This window comes from Macrosteles quadrilineatus, unplaced genomic scaffold (genome assembly GCF_028750875.1).
Source record: "Macrosteles quadrilineatus isolate MER2022 unplaced genomic scaffold, UCM_ALF_1.0 Scaffold_8__2_contigs__length_117827958, whole genome shotgun sequence".
In the NCBI taxonomy this organism is placed as follows: Eukaryota; Metazoa; Arthropoda; class Insecta; order Hemiptera; family Cicadellidae; genus Macrosteles; species Macrosteles quadrilineatus.
In genome coordinates, this window is record NW_026542601.1 from 67,766,177 (window position 1) to 67,791,576 (window position 25,400).

The 25,400-nt window shown below is 31.9% G+C and overlaps 1 protein-coding gene across 2 annotated transcripts in view; it reads right to left on the minus strand.

The window, feature by feature from the left end:
* Positions 1-2,513: 2,513 nt before the first annotated feature.
* LOC129001711 (lachesin-like) overlaps positions 2,514-25,400 on the minus strand; it is a 282,303-nt gene continuing 259,416 nt past the window's right edge. For both annotated transcript variants that reach the window (XM_054429107.1, XM_054429106.1), the window contains exons 4-11: positions 22,061-22,182; positions 18,228-18,378; positions 15,360-15,457; positions 8,859-9,033; positions 8,362-8,489; positions 7,375-7,591; positions 4,827-4,951; positions 2,514-3,443 (exon numbers count right to left, since the gene is read on the minus strand). In XM_054429107.1, the coding sequence (XP_054285082.1) occupies positions 4,833-4,951; positions 7,375-7,591; positions 8,362-8,489; positions 8,859-9,033; positions 15,360-15,457; positions 18,228-18,378; positions 22,061-22,182 (1,010 nt within the window). In that variant the 3' untranslated portion in view covers positions 2,514-3,443; positions 4,827-4,832. The remainder of the gene's footprint in view (positions 3,444-4,826; positions 4,952-7,374; positions 7,592-8,361; positions 8,490-8,858; positions 9,034-15,359; positions 15,458-18,227; positions 18,379-22,060; positions 22,183-25,400) is intronic.

A 25,400-nucleotide genomic window follows, 5' to 3' on the forward strand; every position in this document is an offset into this window, starting at 1 on the left:
TTTGCCATTATGTACGTCCCTGTACATACAACAGTTTTTTTTTTAGTTTGTTTGCAAGTCGTGAATGAAATTGCTACAAATTTTCACTTGTTTCTACTATTTTTTCTAGCGAGTGTTTGGACCATGCTCGATAGATAACAATTATCTAGCAAAATAAAATATAAAAAAATGGAGGTTTTTTTGAATAAGTGAGGCACTAGGAATTACTTAATAGGAACCTGGAACAGTTTACGTAAGATACAAATATTTATTTTATTTTTTTTTTTAAATATCATATTTATATTACATAACTATCTATACCAATCTTTGCATTAACAATAAAAAGGCACTTTTAAGGATTTCCACCTAGTGGTATAACATAAAATCGCGTACACGTACAATCATGTACATAACATCAAACAATACCTGATCAGAGCATTTCCAAGACACGAGATGGGATGGAGTACATTTTGGCGGGTGAACTGTAGGTCTCATTAAGGTGAATGGTTAAAAGTCCCGCCGCGGATTGACGGGTGAGCAGCAAATCAGCATAATCATCGGAGAAACACGCGCTTAACTTTCAACTCTGAGGATCGTGGTGTCAAACCTGGCTTTTCATATTGATCTCCCTTCAACGCTTTGCAAACAAAAAGTGTTTTGGAAGTGTGCATTTTTATAGGTGTGGAATTAATTTTTTTTTTTTGTAACCTTTAAGCCTAAGCAAGTACTTGTCACTTTTTGTGTCAGTATATATAAATTTACATTGCATATAAGTTAAAGACATGCATACGAGCGAGAGAGGAGTGTATCATGTTAAATATACTATGTTTTGGTAAAAATCGTATTCATAGTTTTAGAAAAACATCTCTACTCTAAAATAAAATGCACAAACCATTTTGTACAAAAATAACATTTTGTAGCACAACTCACAAACTTTCTGCAGAAATCACGTTTGTTTATGAGGTATAGGTCTAAGTAAATTATCATGTAAATAGTCAATGGTTTGGTGTATAATATTTTGTATTATGGTTTTAACGTGATGTCTGGTTTTTTTACAAATAAGAGTAAGGGCTGATCACTGGGCTTGGAAAGCATGCAATTTTAAAAACTAACACACACTTAGAATATTAAAATAAATCATTTTACATGTGCCTTTTTGCCACTAATGTTTTCGAACAGAAAACATATTTTGATAGAATTTTAAAGTCAATTTAACTCAAGTTGTCAACAATTGTGAACTACTAGAGTATTCATCTCCTCCAGGGAACGGAGGTTTTTCGACCAATCAACAGATGTTTTAATTAAACCACGGCAAACATGGACTTATTTATTCATAGGCTCCATTGCGCTACCGTGAAGGTAATTACACAATTTTTGAACATAACATAAGTTACGTAAATGTGTGTACTTAATAAAAAGTAATACATTCAATAAAACTTTTTTTGAAGACCTTAGTTAGTTAAAAAGTGTGAAAAACAGTAAATATCTTAAGAGAGATAAAACGAATTGATTTTATTTCTAGTTTAATTATAAGGATAAGCTAGTTTTATTTAGTTAACAGCAGGATTAGAGAGGAAAAACAGTTACAACAAAATAATGTAAACAGCCTCTTACGTAACTTATTAATGTGTATAATTACTAGGAATTAACATGTTACAGTATTTCTTTTATTGATCGAAAATTGAAAACACTCAGTAACACGTTTGAGCAACATTAACACATTGCACGGTAAATTAATTAAAATACGAAAAAAATACATATATTTACCGTATTGAAAGCGAATGCCGTTCTAATGTACCTAAGAAGTTTATGTACACTTTTAATCGCATTTGTTTCTTAAATTTAAATAAAAGTTTCAAGTTAGAACAAATTTAATCTTTCTTGAGCTCAATCCTTAGTACATATTTTAGATTAGAAATGGTGAGGATCATTAACATAAACAAATGGCTTCACTGTCCCCAAAAAAATATATTTGTATATTTAAATGTAATTGTAATAAAACTTTCCAACAGGTTATGTTATTGGCATAATATTCAGGCCAGTGATAATTGATTTATTTTTATGATCCATACTGTTCCTGTTCTAATAATAAAAAATAAAAAACATGACTATTCAGGTAAAAAATATTGAACGAAAGTAAGTATACAAAAGGTTAAAAGAACAGCGTGTAACTCTTTAAAATAGTTTTCTTAAACAGTAAGACGAGAAGGCCCTGTGTCTATATATTTTGTGAATATTTATATTGACTTTCTTATTCTTTTACTTACGGAATAAAAAAAAAAACTATCAAGCATCGTGACTATTGCAGATTATCAGTTTTATTCTATCATGGACACAGTTAGCTTGTTCCTCTTTGCAGCTAAAGAGATTAAACATAACACAATGAACAAGCTGGGTCAGTTAGGTATTTAGATGTTTACCTACACAACAATTCTATAATAAAACACCAAATATGTATACAAAAAAAGTTTATTCAATTATAATACAGACTTTGGACATTTATATACAAGAGTGAACAGACATTTATACATATTCTTAGGATGAAAATTGGGAATTCGAGAAAAAACTATAAAATGAACATGAGCACACAAATAAGTTTATATAAAAATAAAAAAATGAGCACACAAAGAAGTCGATAAAAAATGTTTGGAAATAATTGTTCTTAAATTAAAACTAAAACTAAACACTAAATAATAACCTGAGATACATAATTACAAAAAGCTGTTGAAACTTGACAGAATGTTTACAAGCTACGTTAGATATACAAGCCTAAATATACAAAACATCTTAGATCCTAAATTATTTAGTAGTTCTTAACGTAAAAAAGCACAAGTAATAAATGTTCAGTCATTAAATGATAAAAATTTCTTTTAAAAGCTCGCTTAAATTGTACGAAGAAATTGTTGTACAATAATTCACAAGAAAATCTGTGAATCTAACCGTCTAGTATTTTCTATTTTGATTTTGTAGTTTTCTTATATATAAAAATACGGAGAACAAAGGTCTATACTTTGATCAGGTTTTCTGGCCATATTAAGTCGCACGATAATAAAATAAAAGTTTTGGTCTCATGTACAAAACTACACTTCACACTGCCATTCTAGTTCACGCTACGCACTGGAAGCTAAAAATTAAATGGCGAAGAACGTAGATGAAAACATCTAAAAATACGTATACGAAACATTAAAAATAACATCTACGAGCATTTCAAACTTGACTCTCCGGAATCACCCGTCATGTGACTTAACCGGCAAAACTTACACATAAATCAAATATGTACACTTAAGCATAAATACAGTATATGAATAAAAGGTAACTTTTCAAAAAAGTGAACCAAAATGGCGTCGGTAGGACTGGAGACACAATTTATACACTTAACTATCACAAAATTTCACTTATCGTAATTAAAAATAGTCTTTCTTAGTCTTCCTCGCAGGTTCAAACCAACGTTCACTTTCCCCCACCTGGAAAAGAAAAAGAACATTTCATAACCCAGGTATATAAACAACCTCAAACCCTTGTTGAGAGTAAAAATCCCGCTACCGTTTTTAATGTGCACTTTATTTGTTTTACATTCTAAAACTTCGTAGCCTATGTCTATTTAGTTCATATCTAATATTGTAGACCCTTAATATTATTGATATCCCGACTCGATATTAGTTTCAAATCTCGTTAATATGACTGACAAAGAGGGGAGAATAGAGGTAAGGTGATCAAGGGAATCATACAATAGAGGGACAGGATATGCGGGTCATGTGCTCCTTACAATGAACCTCTTCAAACTTCGATAATCCGTTAAGGGCAAAATATTTTGTTCTTTAAAATCTCATGCACAATGTGATTATGGTGTGACTTTTGTGAATCAAATTATGTTTCATGCAAGTACATCCTAAAATATAATACACCATCAATATTCATGTTGGACAATGTACAAAATACTTGATTCCTACATTGAACATCACCAATATGTTTCGAATTCTCAGCTTATTAGCGAATTTCCCTATAGGGAAGTAGCTATTACCGTAGGTCTCATGGTAAGACTTAGGCCCGGGACCTATTTACTTTTTCATTTTGATGTCCCCAGAGGCCAAAAATACCATTCGTTAAAATTTTTATATATGTATATATATATAGGTATATATATAGATTTATATATATATATATGTGTCCGTGAACACGATAACTTGAGTAATTTTTATCCGATTTTGATGAAATTTGGTTTGAAGGTGTAAGGCGGGATAAACTTGAATGAGTTCGCGATCCAGCATGATAGGACTATGGGAACAGGGTTTTATGGGGGTTTTTATGGGGTAAAAATTGGTTTTTTTCATTTTTGACCCTCAAAACACAAAATTTTCCAATTTTTCTCTAAACCTTCTTAAAGAGCTTAAAAAAACAATCAATTCAGTATATCAAAGTGTTTTTGTACGATTATTGGTTACGGAGAAAACTAAAAAAATGGTAAATTTAAAAGTCCCATGTTATTCTTATAGAGAATATTGTAAAATGTTGTAGTTTGCTTGTTTATGGATATATTTTGATCAAACTTGGCAAATTTTTTTATTTTATAGTAAGCTATCAATATTTTACTAAAAACACACTTTATTAGTTTCCTTGTAGCAGCAAAGCTAGGTACTCGTTAAACCTAATGTTATTTAAATAAATCAATTGAAAATCAATTCAGCCAAATGGAAATTCGCTTAGACGGCAGGTTTGCTGCGGCGGGGGTATTTACCTTAAAAAGTCCCCCGCTCACACCCATTACATTGTTTTGCCAAAAATCTTTTTGCAAGATAAGAAATGTGTAGCTTGATCATTAAAAAATAGATATAACAGATTTTACTTACTATATCCTATAAAAGGACGATCATCAGTAAAAGACTAGCCAACAATGACGACAGTTGAATACTCGAGCTGTGATTGGCTGAAGCTATCAGCTCCATGTCCTCCATATTGGGTTCTGAGGGATAATCTGTGAAATAAGTTCGTGTTAGTATATAAATTAGAAGTTTTGTTACAAACTCGATATTATACCATTTGTAAGTAGAAAGTCTCGAATTGGGCCAATGAAAAATACATCAGACAGTTTAGCGCCACTTAAGTGTTTTAACTATTAGTCAATTTTCCAAAATCAATGTGATAACTCCAAAAAGGTAAACGGATACGTTCTGAAAGAATAATAACATTCTGTCACACACAATAAAGTTTAAACACTACAATAAATCCAACAACAATAATATAGTGAAGTTATAAACAACAACCCACGTCATTCTGACATAAAAACTCGATATTAAAAAAATGAATGTAAACGAAATTCCAGCATGAAATAAAGTAAATCACTTCTCAAACCGACAAACATTGGTTGCGAAACAGAGGACCTGTGTGTATTACAGTTTCAATATTTTCACAGATTCTGTCAATGGAAATCTCCAATCTACACCAGGCTAGAATCAACAGTGTAGGGATAAGCCTATGTAAATACCAATCTGGAGAGCAACCTGCCTAGGGTGACCAACTCTCCCATCAGAGTGAGAGCGACAGAGAGATTAGGGGGGGGGGGGTTGTGAAGGGGGGGATAAAGAGAGGGAGGACCTAGTGCCAAGGGACGAAGACTTCGGTTTCTGGTAATCCTTTAGCCCGGGGGACCAGGGTAGTTGTACCCAACTGCTGTTTAATATAGATTTAGTGCCGAGACATCTGGCACAATGAAAACAGTTGTAAATAATAGATGGAATTTAAAGTTTAGTCGTTTCTCTTAATGGAACCGTAGATCACGTTGTCTATGTAGCGAAACATTACCAGATAATATTAAGAAGATACGCGTAATTTTGAAATAACTGTAAAAAATGTATTTTTCTAGACTATTCAATTAAAATTCAAAATTTAGTACAATCCATAAGCGAGTAGAGACGTTGATACGATGTTTTACACACATAGGAAGTTTCCACATACAAACTATGTAATAAAATATATGTTGTAAAGAAGAATATTTTTTTTTATTAGCTGTAATGATTTTTAATTGTAATGCAACAACATAACAGTCACATGCAATATTTATAAATTTGTCAATATTTAAATGCTAAAAACCAATCAAAATTTTAAAATTTTTGCATGGTTAGATAAATTATTCTGTACAACCCAAGTAATTAAAAAGGGGACCAAAATAAAGGGATAAAAAAGATTGTAGGTATAATACAATAATATCAACCCAACAAAGGAGCAAGACATTTTCTCAGTTAATTTCTATTACAACTGTTAGGATATTGCTAAGGTCATGTTAAAGCTAGTGTTATGTTTATCTACTATCCAGGCTATCCCAGCATATCTGCAGTTACAGTCCAGTAAGGCCTAATTTTCATCTCGCCAGTTGTTTCAGTCGTTATCGGTTTTATAGACAGTTACAGGGGTCGTCTTTAGTCGTTATCATAGTCAGTTCAGCCTCGCGGTGTTATTGTTTGAGATTCACTCCAATGTCTTCTTCATCTTTCACTTAAGTTGATTGTTCGTGGTAACCGGGTCAATTGAAAATTACTATTATAGTATGGTTGTGGGGATTAAGTAACTAGGTAGAACCTACCCTGAAGTGTTTTAACGAAAAGTAAAATTATACATGTTACATATTTGAATACTTGTTATTATCAAGTATGTGAATATTGTTTAACTTTCTCAATTATTTAGTGAATTTAGGTAAACCTGTAAATAAATAACTGTGTTTTGTATATAAATAAAAAATATGTAAGACTCAATATGTTTATGAAAAAAGTCATAGTTGTTACGTTAGGTCTATTTAAATATAAACAATTCTTAAATAAATATGGTGATTTTAAGTTAATAACTTCTTGATCAGCATTTTTAAGTTAATCTAAAACAGTAATATATAAAATATTTGAATGGGTTTTAAAAACGAAGAAAATTACTGTTGTGTATTTTGCGTGTGACTATTAATTACTGAATAGTAAACTATACATAGGGATGTGACAAAATAAACACAGCTATTAATACAATAGTGTATTCTATTTTTAGTAGAAATACAACAATAGCAATAGTCGATGGTCCACAATATATTACACAATTTTCTTTTTGTTTTCAACCGTTAAATGAACAGATTTTATGTTTTTTTTTTACAAATCATTAGCTGGCGGCCCCCTCTCTGACTGTATACTTGAGTAGGTTAGGTTCGGTTGATTAGGTTCGGTTGGTTAGGTTAGGTTAGGTTAAGTTAGGTTACGTTAGGTTAGGATAGGTTAGGATGACACCTAGACAAGGACATTCCTTCTGCCGGCAACTCATCCCTACTTGCGGCTTGGCTCAACTAAGAAACAATTTTAGTGACCCTTTGAGGGCTTGGCGCAGTTAAGGAACTACCGCAATTAATGCACAACCTTTGAAACTCACCGTACGTCTCTTGACCAGGGCCCCTGGTGAAGAACTGGTAGGCGTCGGCTACTTCACTCCAGCCATAGCGGTTCTTGGCCTGTACAATGGCCTCGTACACGGAGGCCGGCTCCAGGCCTCTGATGTTGTACGACATGAGATGTGAGAACGTCTCTCCGTTGGTGGGCGTCAACATCACATCGTGCCACTTGCCGTGGTTGGAGTGGGTGTCGTTCATCTACAACAGAGTGGTATTTGTTGTGAATTGAGAAGTCACCTGGGTGTATGGGTGGAATATTGGTGATACGCCTTGTGAAATGTGTATCTTTGCTGTCGACGTAAGGCTGTTTCTTTTTCTAAGAAGGACTACGTAAAAATATTGATCACTGGGCTTCAGTAAGAACCATTAAAAATGCTGAACAGTGTTGTTATCAAAATTATTTTCTGAATCTTGGGATTATTTTGTAATAGTAAAAGATCTGGTGAATTTTACACTGTAGTTACAGTATTTTTATTGAACACTTGGTTACAACCCCGGTCACCAAAATATACCATGATGGTAGTACCATAGATAACAGGAGTATAGACACCTTTTATCTATGGTAGTACTTCAATTTACACAAGGATGATATTTCCTTAATTACCTAACGTAATATAAAGCAAATGATTTAAGGTTCGCAGTATTTCCTGCAAGAGAGTGATTGTGATTGAAATGTTCTAGAACGGAGTAAAAGGTGTGAGGTTAATAACCTGTGTTACATATAGAATTGTAGCAAGAGAGGTTTAAGACACTATTAAGATGTAGGTGTATTTCGACTCTTTGCTAGGCAAAGCATTGTTTATCTAAATTAATATTTTGTTTAGAAAAAAACTTATAGTAAAAAAATTTAAACTAAAAATTTTAAAAATTTTCGGAATCATTCCATGGTGTTTAATGGTGAGGTTATTTAGTAAAATTAATGCGAACAAATAGGTAATAATAATACAGTGCTTACAAATTCAACTTACCATTACTTTTCTATAGAGTACTCTGACCTCTTCTAGAGGAGGGTAACTTTCTACCATCCATGTTAGATTGTAGCTGTCCTTGGCTCTGGAGAATGGCGCGGACCTGAACTCGGCCGGACTGGGCTTTCCTGTAACAAAAATAAAAATTGCTATGTTAAGTATCACATAATTTGGTTAATTTACGGTGAAAAAATTGCACTGCATTTAAATCGAGAAGCTTACTAGGTGGAAAAAGATTATACAAGATTTTCTTTTGGTAGTATTTCTTTTATAATAGTTAGTAAACGATTTTGGTATTTTAAACGTTATAAGGGCATGGGCCCTAAATCTATTAGACCTAAGAAATAGGAAATAAAAAAGGTGGTTTGAATCTATTGAAAATACCATTGGTTGAGTCCTGTCAATCTGGGAGAAACAATAGCAATTACATTTCTTATAATGACATTTTCCTCAACTTGACACTCTGTAGCTGTAGTATAGAGTTATACAATAATTACCTGAGAGCTCCATGTACTTCTTGGCACGGCCAAGAGAGTTATCCGCCACACAACTGTAGTTGCCGAAGTCTGAACTCTGGACGTTCCTGATGGTGAGTGTGTGACGGTTGGCGCGGGTCTCCATGGTGCGACGTTCTGTGGGGTCCAGGAGGAAGCTGTCTTGGTACCAGATCATCTATAACAATAAAGTGTGCCTTGAATAGCCAGTTGTGGTTATAAAAGTTAGGTTTTTGCATCTCCCGAACGGACGGGTTCTTGGAAGAAGCAGTGTATTTCTTTAACCCTTAAAACACCATTGATGTGTTTGTTTGAACGTCATTGTTTCATAATGATAGGTACGGTAGTGCTTTCGTACAAATATTAAAATTGTTTAAATATACAAACGAATGAATAAAAGACAAATTACAAATTATTTATTATCGATCAATTTTCGGTGGATATCACTTCTGTTTAGTGAAATTGTGTCATTTTGTCTCCAATATTATCGACAGCATTTACATACAAAGATTCTTATAAAAGAGTGTGCTACTGTTGACAGCACTTTATCGTTCAACAAGATTAGATTTTACATCACAGCGTGAGCGATGTTGGGAGGGGAAGGTAAAAGTGTAAATCACATGTTCTCTCAGGAGGTGTAAGTTTGGTAACTGAAGATCATGTTTGCTTAACTACCGTGATCCCTCTTTGTGGATTATCCAACTTTGATTTTGCCTTACATGATATTAGACGCAGTAGAAACAAACTGCAAAGTTGTATCCATATTTACATTTGACGCACTACAAATGTATTGAGTTATAGGAATGCAATGTTTGCAAACTTTTTTTATCGGTCAATGCTCGATTCGATGGTTAAAATCTGCTATGATTGGCTTACTCGTGTTCCAATAATGCAGAAACAGGAGTAAACAACAAATCTATAAGCTTAAAAATACGCACACACAAGGGGTGAACTATGATGGAGTGCATTATCTTATGCAGTTGCAGCTTCAGTGTATGTACCATTTTGATAAGATTCGCCGTGTATTTGATAGCCCCCCAAGATAGTTAATGGTCATAAGTATAATAGATTTTTATACATAGTTGAACTATTGTGCAAAATCATAACTTTATTTCTGACTAATGGTAAACAGAAATATATAATTTATGAATAAAACTAGATTATTTGAAATGTAGCTTCATACCCACTTGGTCACCTTAAAATTATAGTAAAATACTCGGGAATGAAGTATATTATACATTATAACTATTAAGTTACTTTATATTATACATACATAAATATTTATCTTTTCGTTAGTATTCAGTGATGCGATACATTATTCCACTTGATTTCTCGCTAAAGAGAAGCAACTACATTAACGTCGGAGGTATTCTATTTGCTCCAGGCGATTCAATTACTTATCTGGAAACTCTAACTAACGATGTGGAAATATTCGCTAACTCTTTACCTTTCCTTTGACGGCCTCTGAAAGCTCACTGAGGTAATTAATTTTACGTTTGTGTTTGGAACTTAACGATTAGTGGAAATAATTTTAAGAATACCTTAAGATATTAGTTTTACATTAGTACAGAATTCTTATCGTGGATTAGGTTTAAATCAAATATCAATGGTATAACGTATTTTGTGGCTTGGATTTCGACATTTAAGATATATCGTAAGCTCAGATGGCAAAAACTATTTGTATATTTAGACGCAAAGTACGTCATTGCCGCCCGAAGCTTCAGCTGAGAATAAATAAAGCGGCAATAAGCTATTTTGCGTATTTTTGCTGATTATTTAGGCATGTGATTATTTTCATGCAGTGGTATGGAAAAGAAATGTCCTAGCCTCAAGAAATATTTGATTTGCATTAAAGACTTTCTGCAATACAAGTTTTGGGAAATTTAAATTACCATATACGTTCATGAGCTAATGTATGCATTAATGTAAAGAGTACAGATCAATACACACCTCAGAGCCAGGAATTATACATACCAATTTGATTTTCTGTAACAAATAATACCGGTGTATACAGTATCAATTGAACGAAACCTACTCCAGCGCAAATAATTCTAAGCAGCCTGGTGCAAAGAGTCGGCAGATAGTTTGGCATAAATTTAAAACTTTAGCGTCGGATTAATTTACATTTTCCAATAAGAATTTTCCAGGTAAGAGAACTTAGAATATTTTATTGGTTCTCTCTCAGTAACGGAGAAAATCTAGACTTTACTTTATTGGAAACCCGAGAGAAAATAATCTAGCAAATATTTTTTTGTTTTTGAAAATTAAGACCCCCAGGTACATTAGGTACCTTAAATTTTATTTTACGATTATTTTGTTTAATTATAAAAAAATTAAATAACTTCATTTTCAAACGTAAATATGATCATACGTCATCGTAAATGTTATTCTTTTGGCAGTATATCTTATTTTTTACTATATAAAATACCAGTAATCTTTCGGAACAGTTCGAAACCATATGATATGCACCATTTCTACAAATAAAATTGCTTATCATAAAGGTAGTCATTTCATTATAAACCGAGTAATTTTTCCAGACCTGATATTAAAAGTTCAACCCCAATTGGCCTAATATTTTATCCAACGTCTCCAATCCGAGTAATTGATTTGAAAATTCCACATATCATAAGGCCCGACTGAATGAAATCATTGTAAACTGTATAATTTTAAGGTTAAATTGTTAACTATAAGAAAGTCAGGATAGATAAGTTATTTAACGAGCTATGATCTAAAAAATTTTCTAGTAATGATTGAAGTATGTTCATAAAATTGTGGACTGTTTGCGCATAGTAGTAGTTCTTGTTGCAACTAAGTATAAAACGTCTATTTACGTCCTACCGTAAAAGTCTAGCAGCTTCCCTACAGGAACATTCAACAAAAGCTTTATTTAACCTTTGTGTCTTTCAAAAAAGAAAACATAAATAACCATTGTATTTTTAACTGTGTATATTAACTCAGTGTGGGATTATTTAAATTGGGGCGGGGGTACTTATATGTAAGATATTTTTATATACATAATATAATTTTATTAATCAGTTAACTACATAAAAGAGGCAAATATTAAGTTTTCGTGGCTTATTTATGGTTAAAGTTGCGAAATACGGTAGTTTAGAAAGTAGAATATTCGTGATTACAAAACTGCTGTTTGTATAATTTTTTAAACCATACTATCTGAAAACTTAACTAACTCACTTGTAAGTAAAAATGTAGGTAATTAGTTTACTTACTAATCCAAAAAATTTTATCTTAATAAATTGAAAAAGCTTTAGGTACCTAACAATAGATTTTATAACACTATTCACTAAAACAAGGCAATTCTCGATTTGATATTCACCGATATGTTCTGAGACAAAAACTCTCATACAGTATTAAAACAACTCATATCGTATAATTATGTGAAAAAAATATTTGACACTATTCAAACCTATTTTAAATCAATTTACTTAAAGGAAAAACTACTAAATCATTATTCCTCTACAATTCAAACACAAGCACTTTTTAGTAAAACAACCATCGAGCCAAGCAAGAAAATACACAATACTCAGAGAGCCAATCAAGTGAGGTCATTCAACACTTGGGCTTGTTAGTATTGGGAGACAAGGAGATGGATTTGTGGCCATCCAGTAATATATGAGTTGCTCGCTCGAGCCATTAACAGCTACGAGCATGTATAATGCATGCTCGCAACACCTGTGAGCATGTCCACCACCGAGTCGACCTATAGCGTAGTAGCTTTACCCGCGCTTTTCATCAAGGCAAACGGAAAATATCCGTTTTGTTTGATTTACTTAAAAAAAAAAGTGTTTCATTACTGATCATAGAATCTGAGTTTTAACACCTACTTGTTAGGAATATTCACTTGGGTGCTTTTAAAAGTCATTACATAAACAAACTAAACAATCAACAGTTTTCGATATTATAACCGGAAGATTTTCGAAACGTTTAAATCAGCTTACAGGCAAACTCTTACATTGAAAGAACACAAAAAAATATGTCTACTAGTGAAAACCCCTATCTAATAAATGGTTACAAGGTGCACAATGTGATTTTTCTCAACAAAAGCTTACATAACGTACTGAACCATATTTTGTGATACCTTGTGAGAAACCACTTTGAAATAATGAATTGAAATAAGTTGTTTTTTATTTTCGCTTGAATAATATATTAAATGTTTTAAATGTATTGAGTGTTATTAAAACAATTATTTTTGATATTCAGTTCAATTCAATATCCTAAATTCCACATTGTAAAATTAAAAAGAAGGTTTTTTAAAGTCTCAATAGCAAATAAAGGGTAAAATAATATTCACTTGATACGATTAAATAACATTTATCTCTAACATTATTTTAATTATAAAGCGACATAATAGAATGCAAAAGCTTAATAATGTCACAAAAATTATATTTAATAATAGAAAAACGGGATCCGTTTTAGTCAAACTACAGTAACACCATTTACTTTTGTCACGAATATTTCAAAATTAACAAAACAACCTATAAATGAAGAACGTTCTAAGGTTTAACATACTTTTAAATTGTTATCACCCAATTAATACATGATGAAATAGCTTATGTTTCATCAATACTACCTACTCTTATAACTCAAAGTGCACTCCTACCACATAACTATTTATAACTACAACACAGTTGTCCTTTGTCAAACTCTTGTCATTACTGTTACTTTGAAGCAATCGTCATCAAAAATAAACATTTGCCATCTAGGGCGTGTGCATTTTGATATTTAGAACACTATCGGGATGAAACGTGGGAGTGAGCCATCAGCTTAAAACGTTTCAGACATGAAACACAAATATTTCAATTTGCTTGGAACCCTTAATTAATTGGTGAGGGTGGGGAGGTTTTAGGATGCTGAACCGACGAGCTCACTCCACTCATACATTCGCTCTAAGATGTATTAGAAATATCAATTTAATATTACGAGCAAACTCCACTACAGATGTATTAGTAACTAGCTGTACCCGCGGGCTTTGCCCCGCTTAACTTCATAAGTAATCGCATGGCTCAATCACGTCCTGGTTGAAGTTCGTTCGCTACGCTCACTCACCTTCAGGTTGGGAATCGTTCGCTGCGCTCACTTGTTTTCAGGTTAGCTCGTTCGCTAAGCTTACTCGCCTCCAGGTTGATGTTCGTTCGCTACGCACACTCAACTTTTGGTTGCAAATTAGCTGTTGTCATAAATTTAAAAAAGTCATCCCTTTTATTGTTTATAATACTTTGATAAAGGTTTTTATGTTTTAATATTTAACATTGGAGAATTTAAACGTTGTTGAGTGCACAGGTGTGCTGCGATTGGGGTTTAATACATTTGGACTTATTAAAAAGTAAAATAGTTTTCTCTGCTGCACTCTGTAGAAACACTGTTGGACTATTTCAAATCATGACTAATCCTAATATAAAATGTTGTGATTATTCAAACCTACAAAACAGTTGGTGAACGTAAACATCTGCTTTTAAATTATATTTATTTGTAAACATTGTAGATCAAAAATTCTGACATTGGCCCACTTAAAACCCTCTAGGGCAGAGCCCTTTTGACGGATCTGCACCAAACTTCACTCGAACCATCCTTGAAAGATGCTTAACAAAGCCTGAAAGTTTCATTACAATCTGTCTAGCGGTTTCGAAGTCCATAACGTATATACACACACACACACACACATACATACATAGTTCCTCTTTTATAGATATAGATAAAGCTTTAATGTTACGAGGATAAAACCTTAAAACAATCTCTCTAAAATGGTTATTTTATCTTTCCTAATACATGCATGTTTTAGAATCGCTTTCGTAAAGAAATGGTTGACATGGTGATTTTATCGTGGTCTGATGTGTGTAAGGTTTTATCTAATTGTCTTAGTAATAAATTCTCTTAGTAAGAATAAATCGAACAGTAACATACCATTTTGCATACATTTAGTACATTAAGAAACCGAAGAATGTGGTCACAAATAAACAACCTTTGTTTGAAAACGTAGCATGAAAAGAATTTACTACGATCACATAGTTGTCTGCTTTTATAATGGAAATAAGTTATTCTAAATTGTTTCTATTAAATGAGATAAGTATTTTATTTATGATGGATATAGTTAATAAAAAAAAAACTATAACAGATCAATTTCCTCAAATAGGTCTTACACCTAATACAAGAGGTTAGTCGAAAATATAACTCAACAAATCACCAAATTAGGACTGTAGTTTTACTGATTATTATTGGTACACTACATTTTTGTCAGATAGTGGTGACTCGAACAATCAAAGATTGCACAAAATCAAACTAGCATAATTTGTGTATCAACTACCTATGAACTATCGTGTGATGCAAGGCCCTTTGTAGTGGTGTTTCAATTTTATTGCACAATATCATACATATAATTGATATAAATTCCACAAATAAACAAAATAATAATAAATCTGGACGATCAAAAAATATTAAAAAAGACTGATGAATCTGTATAATTTTACAAGTACGTTAAAGTAAACTTACATTAGGGGCAGGCTCTCCATGAACTATGCAGACTAGTTGTGCTTCGTAGCCTTCTCCCGAGTGAACCCAACTTCGCTCAACTTCAATCTCTGGTGGGTCTGTAATAATAAAGATGTCCAGGTAAGATAAAAACAGAAAAACACATTGAAAGATCCTAAAGCATTGTTTGCATTTATGTTGTTTCATAAACTAAATAATATTTAAATTGAATCAATCATAATGCTCCTGTTTAATCCACCTTTCATCTCGGCTACATTCAATATTTATTGGGAATTTAATCACTTTTAACATTAAATATTAATTAGAAAAGCTGTAATTAATAAGTTACTATCAGTAGATGTAGTACTGAATGTGTGTAGCATTGAAAGCACATCTATGAAACTTTCGTCGTTTCACTTTTTCCACCAGATTTTCGACCTTCAGTTCAGTGAAATTATTTTTATTCCCTGATTCTCGTATTGCATTGTCTTATCGAGTGACTTAACTAGTAATTCAGATTATCATAGTTCAATCAAACACATTTTAACAATTTGTTTACATTATAAATGCTTTATAACTTTATAACACCATGAATACTTTATAATAAAACATCTACCCCATAACAGAAGAAGGTGCCCTGGAAGTATATGTTAGTATGCTGGTGATGGAGCCAATTGCCTTTTCACCTAAAGATATTAAGGTAAATACCTACAACTATCAAGGGTAATTAGGATATTCTAGAATGAACAGAATACTTATTATTACCAAAACATGTAAAGTGAACCGACGTTCTATTTAATATAATTGAGACTTCAAGGTAGAATCCTGAGGGAAATTACAAAGGTAATAAGGCTGAATATTGCTCAGAAAGATGCTTTATTTGAACCTTGCGCAATATTTAAGTAAACGTCTTTTATTTTAAGACAGTTGCAAAACCACCTTTAATATACACTTATATTTTGAAACTATCAAACAACGTGATAATAGGAAAACTTAGATTTTTTTCATTTTTAAATGTAAGCTGACCATTTTAGTAAAAATGCTGTAAAAGGTCTATGTCAGTCCAGTGTAAAACGTAAGGAAAGATTGATGACTATTTTAGTAGACAGTTCGTTAATGGGTGAAGATAAGTTAATTCACATTCACAAACGTTTAAGGGAGTAAAATGAAATAAGTTTGACTATAGACCTTTTTCTTTTATAGATAAGAAACCAAATAGTTTAAATCTTTACTTATGAAGCGATCACTTGCAAGAAACCGTACTGCCTTTGGCATTTTCAAATTCTTGTTAGCTAATACTCCTTCAAAAAAATAATTACCGATTTTTCCAGGATTTACGTTTGAAGAAACAGGTACACCGTGTCCCAAAAAGAATAAGTCAAATGAATAGGTTAATATAGGTGTTATTACCGTTCGTAGAAAGTCAACTATCACTAATTTTAAAGGTGTACCTAATCTTTAAGTTTAGTTTTACCCTTCAACAGTAATCAGCTGTTCCATAGTTTTTAGCAAGTTTGCATTTGAAAAAAAGTTATAATATGGAGTTACAGCCCAGTGTATTGAATGTTTTATAGAGACAATATGCGTGGTTTATTTTTTTGTCTGGGGGTTTTGTGAAAGATCAAGTGTGTCTATCGCTTGCCGATCTCAAACATAGATGAAATTAAACCAAATGTAAGGGAAGCCTTTAGAAACTATCTTACGAAATGGGCCACAATGTGTGGACAGAGCTGGAACATTCTTCGAGCGAATAACAGAGAAACTGTTGAGGTTAGGTGGTGAAACGACGGTAGAAAAAACTTAGGTAGTTAATAAAACATATTTTATATAAAGTTAACTTTTTATGTTTATTAATTAAGTTTTATGCCAGTTTACTTTTGATCAGTTATTTTTTAGACACCTGTCATAACAGTTCAATAAAACTGTTATTTCACGAAACCACTTTTACTATTACCACCAAGCTACTTTACTACAGGGAGATGAAATTACTAAAACAGTTAGTTTTTTATAATGAGTTACTTTTTCGGTATTTACCCTGTAGGGGCCAATACTTAAATGAGCTTGTTGTATTTACGATGGCTAAATGCAAAACTACTAAATTAATGGTGCTAATAGAACATAAATGAGGGTAATCCATGTGTACATAAAATATGTAGATTGCTAAACGTTCCAGTAATTGTAATAAAGATCAATGAATGCGTATTCCATAAGTGATTAATATTTAAACAGATTACGACCACGCGTTATCTAATTATCGTCTAATAATGCATAATAAACATCTGTCGGAATAAACGATGTTTCTGTAAATAATTAATATTGAAATGTATTGTATGGTAATAATTATTTTATGAATAAATTTTTTTTGTTAAGAGTTTATAACGTTAGGCTATAATAATGTTAAGTATTTTTCAATGTTTTCGTAAACGGAACTACTTAATACTATAGATTTAGCATATTTCTTTCAACATGTTACTTCATAACAAACTACAGTATTTAAAAAATATAAGACTAAAAGGTATGTTATAAAAGTTATATTTATTTTCAAGGAAGAGCATTAATCTTTAAAAGAAATGTATTGTGTCTTCAAAACGATTTGTCATTAGTAATATACGTTAAAATATGAATATAAAAGACATTTTCAAGATGGTATATGCAAGGAGTTTTAAACAAACGAAACTTATTAGGTAATTTAAAGTAAGAGGATATTGCCCTGGGCTTAAGTACTTTAGAGGCAATATGTTATTGGTAAGAAAAAATCCAAAAAATGAGTCTTCACAATGAGGATCCTATCAAGAGGGCTATACTTACTAACACTTCATAAAAACTTTAGTTTCTGTTACTTTAAATTTTTTTTACAAAACAAGATGGTTCTAAAGCAGGTATACTCACACAACACGTCCAGTTGCATATCCACAGTGACTGGATCGCCTACCCCATTCTGTGCCGTACACTGGTACACTCCTGCCTGATGACGATCCACCTTGTCTAAAGTGATGGTGAAACCTTCCACAGACTTCTCACCCGTTGGTAGCGAGTTGTCCTGGAGAAGACACAGACAACATTCAGTTTATGGAAAAGTAATTATAACAATTTACAAACTGTGATGTACAGTGAACATCTAAAGCTTATGAAATCTGTGGGAAACTACCTAATGCGGAACCTATGGCATATGTAGTTTTAAATAGTCGAAAGTTATTAGGTGGGATGAAGTAAGAGGTTGAATCATTGTTTTATCAAAACTGACATAAGTAAAGTGTCGTATATTTGACGTGAGTGTAAAACTAATATTATATTACTCTACTCTTCTTACATGTTAAACAAACATTTTATTTCCTTCGCAACTTGTATCAAAACGCCATGAACTCGTAAAACATGATATTTAATTCTTTTGGAGATTCGCCTAGTTTCTTTGAGTTAAATTAATAGAATTCGTTACTCATACTATTAATTGAAAGTATCTCCAAGTGGAATATAAATTTGAAAATCATTTTACGTTTTTTTGTAGGCTATAGTCAATTTTCAACGTAAAAAAATTCAAAAGGAGATTCGAAGAAATGATTGGAATAACGATCCCTCAGACAAATCATAATAGGAGAGAACATCAAAAGAAAAATTACTAAACAGACATTAGATTTATTATTAAAGCTTGAAAAGAGTTTTGTAAATGAAGTATTTTAAGCGGAGACACAAAACAAAGGGATTGTTCTTGTTCAGTTGAATACACAATAGACTTCGTTCATTAGGCAGCCTGATGCTCCTCCCATCGTTGTAAAGTGGAACACTTTATTAAACTTTGTTGTACTTTCTCTAAAGAATATTTTAATTGTGCATTTGCATTGTAGGGTAAAATAGAGCTAATGGTTTAAGGCTGTATGTTTGCGTAAAATGTGGACATTTTATAAACGGTTATTTATAGAATATGAAAACTACTATTTTAGAAAAAAATATCCGAATCTGTTATGAGACTTGTGAAACTAGGAATATGTTAATTTTGGAGGTGTTGCCTTCCGGATTACAAAAAAATATTATTCTAGAGGTTAAATACCTTATTGTTGTCACTGTAATCTTCTGTCGTCTGGATGGTGACCGGGTTTGACACTCATAATGTCATTGTCAAGCCTTAAAGACGTGTTGTCGCTCCTAGGAGGTCGTCAACAAATATAAAGTCTTGAAAACAAAACACGAGACACGCAAAAACATATTGTATTTGTTTTCAAGACTTTATGACTACAAGGAGCGACAACACGTCTTTGAGGCTTGACAATGACACCATGAGTGTCGAAACCGATCACTATACAGACGACAGAGGATTACAGAGGCAACAATAAGGTATTTAACCTCTAGAATAATAAGGAATATGTTATTTATACTACCGTATTTAATAATTTGTGTATTATTTGCTTTGTTTTTATTTGAAAATATAGGGGAAATTTTACCTGATCTCACTTCAACTTTCGTAAAATTAAGTCCTGAGTAAGTGGATTAATTGAACGATATTACAAATCTTCGATCACAATCCAATTATAATCACAAAGTCAAACCATTATTTTATCCAAAATAGTTTTTTTGCAGATTTTTCTGAAAAATAATCGCTTTAATTCATGTTCAAAACTTGACCACCCCAAAGCTTTCTCTAGTATATTTCCTTTTAGTGAAGTAATAGCTTAACTAGGTTTACAATGCAGTTGTCTGCTTGCAATATTGAGCGGAGCCAGCATATTAACTCAATGTCAATGATATATTTGGTTCGCATAAATGTAATGCCTATTTACAGATTCTAAATTCAATGGTACGTCCGGTTCACGTAGACGGATTGTTTACTTGTAGTATCCAAACTCAATGGTGCATGTAAATGAATAATCTACTTGCAGTATCCTAAATCAATTGACCATTTATTTCGTTCATTTAGATAAAATGCCGAATTGCAGTATCCGAAGTCAATGGTTGGCTTAGGCCTACTTCTGCTTCACTTATATGGGATGTCTATGTGCAGTATTCAAAGTACGTCAAATGATACGTCGGGTTCATGTCAAAGAATTGTCTAATTGCAGTATCGAAACTATGAGCAAAGATTACATATATGAGTGTTATATTTGGTTCACCTTAATGGCATTCCTATTTGTAGACTGCAAATAGGAATTGCAGTGCATATTCAAAGTCTACATTAATGGCACGTCTTGCTCACATAAAATACTGAAAAAGTCATTTACAGAATCCAAACGCAATATGGTGCATTCGCCTAATTCTGGCAACCCTTATGGTTATTCATTTTGTAGTAAATTATGCTCAATGCTATTAATCAAAAGCAGGAGTGTAGGATAAGAGAAGTTAAAGTCAATGATATAAGAGCTTTGCTACGCTCTGCTCAATAATTTCTATATCCTGCAAATGAATCATAGTAAACCTATGCGATTATTAAACCTGCATTATTAAAAGGCAATAACGATTATTATTTGAAATCGCAGGTTCGAATCTCCTCGGCGGCCTTAACATTTTGCTTCTGATTTTGTTATAATATGATTTTCTCTTAACTTCACTGATCAGTTTTTTTTAGACATTTATAACTTAATTTTTTTGATAACAATGCATTTTTTATAAATACATTAACTTTTTGTGGTAATCATTTCCTAACAGCGAATAATTGAGATAGGCTAATCGATTTTTAAAATTATCAATTCGTTTTTAAGTATAGACATATAACTTAGGTCTAGTTTTATTTTAGCAGTTAAAAGTAAGAAATATTGTCAACCACTTTCAAGTTTTCCCTTTGGTGCAGTAAAATTTATCAATACGACTATAATGTAGACTAAAAAGAATAAGTGAAAACTTTAGGAATTGGTTTACTGGTACGTTTCATTACATTTATAATAACATCAAAATAAGCAGTTTGCTTAACTTGAAACCTTATTTTTCCTAGTAGCTGGAACCTATATATTTTTCCAACTTAACTTGTTAAAAAGAACATAACGATTATACAATTAAATATAAACGTCATGATTTTAATCACTCAATATAGAACTGATTGTTAATCAATTCGTATTACATGCAATTAACTAATATACTCTTAAGTATTCATCACATTTTTTCTTTTGTACTGTATTTATAATGTGGTAGATTTGTTGACTAACATATGTCGAGGCTCTTGTTTACTTTTTAGTGTTGACTCGCAAATAATGTCATGGCAATCAATTAACCCATAAGGCCCATGTTAAATTTCTAAAAGTTTGCATTCATGTAGGGAAAATTCCTATGGTCCGATTTGTACCATTTCAGATTTATACCTTCCCATGGTTGGGTACTATGACTGTGTTAAATTTCGTGAAGATCGCTTCAGCCGTTCAGGAGGAGTATTTGTAAAACAAAAGCAGGAGTGTGTAGTATAAGAGCTTCGTTCGCTTCGCTCGCTCCGCTCAATTAATTTCTTACTGTCACAACAAGTATTTAATACAATAGAAAGTCAACAAACATTTAGTGAATAAACTTTAGATTTACTACTAGAAATATCACTCAACCTTCACTCATATTTGGGTTATTTACACATCCCCATCTCAATAGCCAATAGATAATATTTATTAAGAAACAAACATAATAAATATTACTTGAATCGGTTACAATTTAACTCCTCGTACAATTATTTGTTAACAACAGAGGCACACTACACGATACAGTGTGTGCGTGTGTGTGTAATACAGAACTGGAAAACATGAGAGAGGGTTCCTTACCTTCCTGGTCCATATAATGGTAGGTACCGGGTTACCAGAGGGTTTACACTCCAATGTGATCGTCCCTCCCTTTCTGGCAGTGAGTTGACCGTTAGAAGGCGACGGTCTGATGCTGGGCGGGACTGTAAACAAATAACACTGTCAGAAAACATGTAAACACATTTACCAATAAAATATGATAATTTTTGTTAGAACAGTTTATCTAAAGACCATACATGTTATATCCTTCTATAGATTTTAGTGCTGTGTACAGATTTTAAAACTTGGACTTTTTAGAGAAAACGTAGTAAAAAAATTATATTATTATGTTGCATGCAAAAATATTTAAGATTATTATAATGTTATGAACTTCTAAAAGTCTTGAAATCGGGTTTAAGTTTTTACAGGGAGAGGGCGTAAAATTATAGGTAAAATAATTTCAATTAAACTATAATAATTTTGCAAAAATGACTCAATTGAACGTTTTTTCTATAAAAAAAACATAAGGGGTTAATTCACCTAAGTCTAATATTATCAATACTAAAAGGAGATGTTATGATGATCTATTGGTTTTTATCGAATCCTTCATGTGTATGGATTATATATGTAAGTATTTTATATCTATAAGTAGTAGTAGGTTATTTAAATTACGACAAGAAAGAACTATACTTTTTAAAATATGATGAATTTTATAATACTTTGGTTTTAAAAATAATTTTCTCTTTATATTCAGCAACAGTATATTCCGTGTGTGATGTTTGATAACCGCTTAGTTAACTATTCAGGCTACATCATCTGGACATTATTCATTCATGTATGATTACATTCATAAATCATAACGATTAGAACGCTTTTGCACGATACAAGTGTGTCAAACGTGAATAAAAGATAGTTAACTGCTCAGAAGGAGATGTTAGGAAAGTAACATTGTTATATTGTGAAATTTCAAATTCAATTTAACAAATTGAGATTTTAATTGTTTTCCGTTTAATGAAACAGCTTCGATATAATTTGTAGTACAACATGTCTAGCTTGCATTACTGGTTCATCGATGGTTCATTACATACACTGGAGGCGTTGTTATGGACACAGGATAAAAAAACATAATTTTTGTTGTGATATCATATCAATTGTTAAAGCTTCAATTACTATCGAAAATCGTTTAGCAATTACAAATCAAGAAAAACATCTGGCAATAAACTCTAAAATAGAACGTGGAGTAAAATATAAAAGATAAAAATATATTAAAATGTTTTTAGTCAAATTACTTAGGATAAAGTATTTTATATTACAGCATATTTTTATCCTGTATGTTCCGACAGTACTAACTTATCAAGAAGATTTCATAACTTAAAGTCTCTTTCAATTATCGTTATAATTAGCAATAATGATATTTCACTGAAAGAGAGGATTGATAATGTTTCAATTAAACTGAAAGCGCTGAGTGCTAATAAGGCTGCATTTATAATTGCTTCGCCAGTATTATAACAGGAGGGCTTTTACTTAGATTGCACTCACCTCGCCTTTTGTGAAATTCTCAAAGTTTTCCCCACCTTGGATACCCTTTTAAAGGAATGAGCAAGCGTGCGTGGAGCGGGAATTTGTTATAATGATTAAACAACTTTGAATATTAATACTTCGCAACTAGTTTAAGTATCAATTAGGAAGTAGTATAAAATTGTTAGTGCTTTGGAAATTGGATTAGGTACCACACGCAGCTTATGTTACCTTATGTTGATAAAAAATGCAAAACTATTGTGTAGTGCAGATTATAATGATACCTAAATTTGGTGTATTTCTTACTGTTACCTGTACTTCTTAGATATTACACATTGTGCTTTCGTAATGAGTAATTGGAAATACAATACAACACAATTCAAAATTGACTGAAACTTTATTCAAGAGAAAATTATATAAACAAACCCATCTATTTAATTTTCTAAGAATATAATACAAAATTTTGAAAGCTCAAAGCAAGCACCTTTGTTTCCTTTAGAACAAGTCGATGCCTTCTCAATCTAATGATAATTATATAACGTAAGCCTATTTAAGACATTTACTCCTTTGCTTTCAGTATATCTGTACGTAATTAGCTAAAGTATTTTGTAGCGTTATAATACACGTTTACTAAGCCCGCTATCAAAAAGTAAAATTTATTCTATTTTCTAATTATTATATAGGTCAGGTTTACTTATAAATGCCCTAATGGATATAAATACAAAACTCTTGGATGAAGAATCTAATTAATTGAAGGGTGCAGACTTTTAAAATAAAATTAATCGATTCGGGTTCTGTAGATGTCAAAGAATCTTATTAGCAAACACTTACTTCATTATTATCCCTATTATGAAATAGAAACGTTACATGTATAAGCGTTTCAAATTTAATTCTGTAATAATGTAGCTTTTAAGCGTGGGATAAAAATATTTCTTATAAAGGTATGCGATTAACTATACCCAGCTGTTTATTAAGGGCCAATTAATACCGAATAATTAAGATCAGCTGTGTCCAGTCACAAATTAACAAACAGCTGACATCCTGCTGATCAATTTGGCAGCCTCAAAATTGTTAAAGAGAGATTTCTCTATTCATATAAAAAAAATGTATAGCAATTCAATAATATTGTATACAGTTAAAAACCTACAGTATTATGAAGTACTCCTCTTCGTTCAAAAGTATTTTTACCCTCACCGTGATCATTATCGTTATTATTTACACCAATGTCAAGCCGTGTGAGTGTGAAAGCGAAAATTGTAAAGCCTGGTCGATGAAGGGGAAACCAATTCAGATAAGAGAGACTCGGAGATGATTGATCCAACGGAAGTCTTCTTGACAAGAACTTGACGCATCATTTTAGTGCTCGATCTTTCAAGGTTGGCAAAAACCGAGGTATCCTCATTTATTACCAGCCTTTCTGGAGTAGGAATGTTTTTCGTCAGATGATGTGTGATCATTCTAGATTTAACTGAAATTTGTTGTTGTAAATACATATAAAACTGAATGAAGGAAGAATAAACTTTAAATGTAGGCCTATGAAGGTAGAATAACATTTTTAATGAGTATGAGATTTGTTGTTAAATTTATCTTGTCATTTGTAATATATGTTGTTAGAAGAAAGCTTTATGGTTAATAATTTGTTTACAAGATTAAATCCCAAGTATTATTTTAGTCTGACTTTGTAACGATTGGATAACGTTTTTTTTGCATAGGTCCTATTATTTTACATAAAGTAAAAAATTAGTATAACCCTAAGGATTTTGAAATTACTGTGGAAATAATTTTAAGTAATGGTAAAGGGTCACTAATTTTTTTCTGAATGGTTTTCATGCCCCGAAATATCTTTTCTCATATCAATAATTCT